The 6,632-nt window shown below is 44.3% G+C and overlaps 1 protein-coding gene across 1 annotated transcript; it reads right to left on the minus strand.

Annotated features, from left to right (window-relative positions):
- Nucleotides 1-1,896: 1,896 nt before the first annotated feature.
- Nucleotides 1,897-4,547, minus strand: LOC109249313 (lysozyme C, milk isozyme-like). The gene is given in 5 exon segments (XM_019419675.2): nucleotides 1,897-2,037; nucleotides 2,383-2,461; nucleotides 3,009-3,170; nucleotides 4,410-4,481; nucleotides 4,484-4,547. Coding segments are annotated over 5 exon segments (444 nt in total). The 3' UTR covers nucleotides 1,897-1,970.
- Between the last annotated feature and the right edge of the window lie 2,085 nt (nucleotides 4,548-6,632).

Below are 6,632 nucleotides of genomic sequence, written 5' to 3' on the forward strand. Positions count from 1 at the left end.
GTGGGTACTCTGTCCATTGTAGTGCTCTGGAATATCCCATGACAGAGGGGGTAAGGAATTGGGAATAACCATTCATTCTAGTACAGGAAGGGACAGGGTGCTTGGATGGTTGTGAGACTACAAATATTTAAAAAAGAGATTGTGGGAATCTGTTTTGCATCTTTAATTGAATCTTCCATTGACAGTCTATAAAAGATGTTGGAGATGCCAAGAAAAGAGCTGGAGAGAGGAGGGGAAAATTCCTTGGACAGAGTTGGTGTGCTCTCATTATCTGAGGGTGACCATGAAAGTCATGGTACCTGCCTGAGTTTTTATCCAGAGGCGGAAGAACCTTGCCCACAAGATATGTGTAAACAGATGGTGGGGCACAAAAATACTGTTATATGAAAACATTTATACCATAGGAATGTGATTGTGATTTACTTTCTTAATGATTTATTAATTACTGTGGCAGAAACTACTAGTTGTCCATCCAAATCCATTTCCCCTTTTTCCTGTAATAGTATTATTAACAGGCCCTGGGCTGTCTAGCTGGTACTATGTTTCCTAAGCCCCCTTGCATCTGGGAATGGCTGGTGATTATATTCTGTCTTTGGAGTATTAATGGAAGTGACATGTGCCTCCTTCAGGCCTGGACCTTAAAACATTGCATGTATGTTTCTCCAAACTTACTCCCCATCCTCAATTTAGAGCATGGAATGTCTTCAATCTAGCTTTGTCCTTGTAGGACAATACCCTAGGGCAGTGCTTCTCAATTTCTTTTTTAATGCATAAGTAACATCTGGAGAGCTCATTAAAACAGAGATTAAGGGGTGCCTGAGCAGCTCAGTTGGTTGAGTTTCTGACTCTTGATTTTGGCTCAGGTCGTTATCTCACAGTTGTGAGATCGAGCCCCATGTAGGGCTCTGTGCTGAGTATGGAGCCTGTTTAAGATTCTCTCCCTCCTTCTCCCTCCCCCACTTGCATGCACTCTCTGTCTCTCTCTCTCAAAAAATAAAAATAAAAAAATTTAAAAACCACAGAGATTAAAACAGTGATTCAGTAGGTCTACTGTGGGCCCAATAATTTGCTTTTTTAAAAAAAGTTTTATTTATTTATTTTGAGAGAAGGAGAGAGCCCTTTCACAGGCAGGGGAGAGCCCGAAAGAAAGGTAGTGTAAGAATCACAAGAATCTCCACACTGTCAGCTCAGAGCCTAATGTGGGGCTAAATTTCACAAACCGGGACATCATGACCTGAGCTGAAATCAAGAGTTGGATGCTTCAATGACTGAGCCACACAGGCACCCTAAGAATTTACATTTTTAACAAGTATCCAGATATTGTTGATGCTGTTGGTCTGTGGACCGCACTTTGAGCAGCACTGCTTTAAAGGGTGGTGGAAGTGCAAGATGGAAGGAATCTGAATTTCTGAATCTCTGTGTGGGACAAAGGAGCTTGTCTATGCACCTTGGACTATTTTGTGAGAATACCATGTTTTTGGGGTTCTGTTATAGCAGCTTAGTCATTTACCCTAGCCAACATAATCATCCTGACATTCTTCCAGTCCTTCTCTATGTCTAAACTGAATGTTTCCCACAATTTTCTTCTCTTTCGTCTTGAACTCTCCTTCATGGTGATGGAGAATAATATCAGCCACCTCTACCTATTGAATTTCATAAGAGCTTACATCAAGAATGCTATATTCAACGGTCAGTTTCAGTCTCAAGCAGTTCTCAGGAAAGGATTTTCCTTAACTGGCTTTCCAGAGGAGATACAGGGAACTTCAGTGATGGGCTTGGAGAAATGAGGATCTTCAGCTGTCTATAGCAGGTAGCAAGTCTCATCATAACCCAGTCCTTAAACATGATACTTAAGACAGCTGAACTTGAGTAACTTTTATTTTGGAGGCAGAGATGGGGGAGGGGGGTTAGAAATTCAGAGTTTCCAAGAACTTGGCCACTTTCTCCAGGAGCCATATTCAATGACAGTCTCACAGATTACAACTGGCTAGATATCTGGACAAATCCTTGTTTCTGCAGTGTCTTACCCAGGCCACCCTAAGAATAGAGAAATACAGCATAGATCAGAGGCAGGGGCAGGAGTGTATAGTGGCTCAGCTGAGAGGGGATGTAGGGTCTGCAGGCTGGACTCAGTTTATACTGTGGGAGAGGCTCAATAGGGAGGGTTTGCCCGTCTAAGAACATGTGCCACAGAGATGCATGGGGTGAGCACATCACGGTATTACTCTGCCTCATTTCACATCGGGAGAAGAGTCTCAGCTCCCTACAAAGCCCAGGGAGAATCCTACGGCAGAGATGCTGCTTATTTTATCAGCATCCCGAATACTGTCTGGGTCCATCCCTGGCAGCGTGGCTCATCATTGCCCTGTATGTTCTGCTTACCAGGCAGACATCCCATTAGGATCTTTCACAACCCTCTTGGCACAGGTGATGTCATCACTGATGTTGTCATCCAGAAACCCTGAAAGGAAAAGTGGCTGAGCAGGGAGAGAAAAACCCCTTTTCCTGTTTCATTAATCAATGATTTTTTGAGAGGAATTCCCAGAGGAAATGGAGCCGGAGTCAGAAACCCTCTATCTCTGGAGCTCTTCTGTGGGTTTGCCTTCTGTTTGCCTGGATTTTCTTGCCTTGCTTTGAATCTGCCTCTGAGCATTGTTCCTTCCGGAGGGCACCCAGGACATTCCTGAGGGTCCCGGGAGAACCTCTGTTTTCAGGAAAAACTTAGTGTGTCCAGAGTGCTATGTGGGGTATGTGGACAGGTGATACAGTCATGTGTGTGCGAGGAACAGGATGCCATGTATTGAGGGATGGGAGCCCAGAAGGTGAGGCTTAGTCAGAGGTCATTGTATCTTTCTTCCTCCTTTCTGGCAGGAAGAGCTCTGTGGAAGACTGTTTGGGCCCCTTTCTTCCCTATCCTCAACTTCTACAGCACTGGCCAAGGGTCAGGTGTTAGGGAGCAGTGCACCTGCCCCATGTCACCCAGCCCTCAGAGGGGAAGGTGTCCTTACTACTGCACATTGTGTTGCAGGCATTTGCTGAAGGGGAGGAGTTATTTTTGCACCACCACTTGCTGTTGATCTGGAAGATCCCATAGTCACTGCTGCCATTGTCATTTTTCCCATTGAAGGCCGGGGTGTTGAAGTTACTCTCATGCTCAGCCATGCAGACCCCTGTGTCAGAGAGAACAAAAGGTGTGGCTAGAAAAGGAGGATTGTTTCGTGATGAGACACAACTTCTGCTGTACTAGAACTGCCATAAAGTCCCCTAAGACTGAAATGAAGAGACTATGAGGTCCTCAATGTTATATTTATACGTATGTGTGTACACACACACACACACACACACACACACACACACTTTAAGTAGGCTCACACCCACCATGGAATCCAACGTGGGGCCTGAAATCACGACCCTGAGATCAAGACCTGAGCTGAGATCAAGAGTCAGACACTTAACTGACTGAGCTACCCAGACACCCCTAGATTTATATTTATAATCCATTGTGTTCCTGGTCCTAAGCAATAATTAGCCCATGATAAGTATGTAATAACAATTTGTTAAATAAATGCATTTGGGATGCCCAATAATCAATCACAGTCTGTTTCCCAGTCTACATTTCCAGCCTCATCTTCCAGCCAAATAGCTAACTCTTGCCTTGTATATTTACACCCCCCCCCCCCTTTTTTGGCTTCTATCCCCAGGTATATGGAAGGGAAGAGGTGGAGAAGTAATGGAGGGGCATCCTAGAAAGGGAGCCCAAAAAAGCTATCCTTGGCGGGGACAGGAAAGGATGTTTGGCATGAAGAAAAATGAAGATATCCAAGGGAAATTGAAATAACTTTATGTGTTGTGCCTAATGGGATGGGTGACCAAGATTCTCAATCCTTCTTGCACTTTGTCATCGTCTCCCCTTCTGTTCTCACAATTCCCTTCCAACTCTCTTGTGACACGGATAGAACAGACTTTAGACAAACTCAGCAGATGGAGGTTAGTTTTTGGTGGACAAAAGGGCAGGGGAGAGGGTGGGAGGCAGCACCGGCTCTGCTGCAGGGACCTGGACTAAAAAGGATGCAGATGAAAGCCAAGGTGATGGGAGCAAACTTGCAAGTGGTTAGGTGAGTTTCTGGATGGATCCAAGGAAGTATTCAAGGGCACTGGGTGGGAAGGTGATTTCGGGGAACAGCAGAAGAGAATCTATTACAGATCAAATAATCCCTGGTGGAAAGAGAAAAATGGAGATCCTGATAGGAATGACAAGGCAGCAGAGGTGGAGACAAGAGGAGCATTCGGGGAGTGCAAGAGAGCAAATGAGTAAATGAGTAAATCACAAGGTGAAAAGGGAAAGATTGCTTGGTTGGGGAAGAAGGCCTCTTTGAGCAGAGATAGAATGATGGATGGTTCATACTCACAGTTTGCCAGGCTGTAGCCATGGAAGCCATCCATTCCCTCTGCCTTCAGCTTGCGGGCCAGCCCACACTTGAGAAGATTTTGGCCTCATATGCTGCAAAGAAGCAGCCGAGGAGGCAGATGATCAGAATGGACCTCATTTCTGTAGCTGGTGGAACCCCAGTCTGCTATGTCCAGGATGCTGTTGTCTCTTATACCCTACGGGCACAAAGATGTCTCTGATTGGGCAATAATGCTGGCAGCTCTGCCAGGAAGGATATGGTTGCCCAAGGCTAATTCCCCAAACTGGCCCCGCCAGGGTGAACTTCAGGGAAGGGGATGTAACCAAGAATAATACCAGGAATAAAGTCTCATTTTGGTGGGGGTGGGTCCTGTATTTGGGCAAATGCATGAGGAGGTAAAATGGGGAGAGATGGGAGTTGGTAGGAAAAAGTATGGTTTTCTTTTTTTCTTTTTTTTTCCTTGCCTTGCCGTGCCTTGCCTTGCCTTGCCTTGCCTTGCCTTTGCTTTCCTTTTTTGAGAGAGTGTGCAAGTCAGAGAGGGGCAGAGGGACACAGAGAATCTCAAGCAGGTTGCATGCTCAGTGTGGAACTGACTCAGGGCTCGATCCCTTGACTCTGGGATCATGACCTGAGCTGAAATCAAGACCCAGATGCTCAACTGACTGAACCACCCAAGTGCCCCACCAGTATGATTTTCAAGCCTTGTGCTTTTGTTGGAATGTCCCCAGAGGGGGTTGTCCCTGTGTACTTTGCTGAACTTGGCTCATTATCTGTGGTTGGCTGAAGGTATTTTCCTACTCAGTCTAGTGGGGGGAATCCATGATTGGCATCACTGAGTTTGGGGAAATTGAGGATCTTCTGGCATCAGCAATCAGTGAACTATAAGTTGAACAGGAGACTACTAGAACCTAAGTTCATAATATCTCTGTGTCTGAAAGAAGTCATCAGATCTAAACCTCCAACTCTACTTGAATTCTCTCTAGTATCTGTGTAATCAGTGATTGTCAAACATCTTGTATTAGTCAGTGTTCTCTAGAGAAACAGAACTAAGAGGAGATATACATGGTTAGAAAAAAGCTGGGGTGCCTGGGTGGCTCAGTCGGTTAAGCGCCTGACTTTGGCTCAGGTCATGATCTCGTGGTCCATGAGTTCTAGCCCTGCATCGGGCCCTGTGCTGACAGCTCAGAGCTTGGAGCCTGCTTCAGATTCTGTGTCTCCTTCTCTCTTTCTCTCTCACCTCTCCTCTCTCTCTCTCTTTCTCAAAAATAAACATTAAAAAATTTTTAAAAAGAAAAAAGCTGATTATTTTTATTAAAGCACAAGGCCTTGATTTCAGTTAGATGGATAGACATTGTGAAGGAAGAATTATCACTATATCAGTACTTTCTTTAAAAAATTTTTTTTCTTAATGTTTATTTATTTTTGAGAGAGAGAGAGGGAGAGTGTGTGTGTACAAGCTGGGGAGGGGCAGAGAGAGAGGGAGATGGAGGGTTTGAAATGGGCTCTGCACTGACAGCAGTGAGCCTGATGTGGGGCTCCAACCCACAAACTGTGAGATCATTCCCCTACTCCTCTCCCTTCTGGCAACCATCAGTTTGTTTTCTGTATTTATGGGTCTCTTTCTGCATTTTTTGTTCATTTTTTTTTTTTTTTTTAGATTATACATATGAGTGAAATCATATGGTACTTGTCTTTCAGACTTGAGATTTTTTAATATTCTCTAGTGTAAATTTATCTTCCAACTGCTGATTTTTTGGCCATTTTGTGGACTGAGGTTTTTTCCAAGTCTTTTATAATGTTGGATCTCAGACTCATTTTGAGTGCGAGAACACACGTACACACTCTCAATTCCTGGTCATTAAGCTATGTACTCTCTCGCCTCCTCAGATGTGCTCTGGATAAGCTTTTGCCTCAGACAGGAGCAGGCAGCAGTTTTTCCCATCTCTCTTTAATAAAAAGAGGCCCTGTTCCCAGCCCCTCCTTTCTAGAGTGACTTTGGCTCCAGTTCCTACTGCAAGTGGAGAAATTTTGGTCTCTGTTAACCTGCAGGAGCTGAACTTATAGCTGCCTCTTGCTATAAGGTCTTCAGCTTCAGCCCTACTCACAGCTTTTATTAGTTTCCTTAGATTTGTGGCCCATGGAGATTTTATTTATTTATTTATTAAAATTAAAAAAAAAGTTTATGTTATTTATTTATTTATCTGTTTATTAAAAAAAAAAGCT

Source organism: Panthera pardus, unplaced genomic scaffold, assembly GCF_024362965.1.
Source record: "Panthera pardus isolate Hobbes unplaced genomic scaffold, ASM2436296v1 HiC_scaffold_6, whole genome shotgun sequence".
NCBI classification, from domain to species: Eukaryota; Metazoa; Chordata; class Mammalia; order Carnivora; family Felidae; genus Panthera; species Panthera pardus.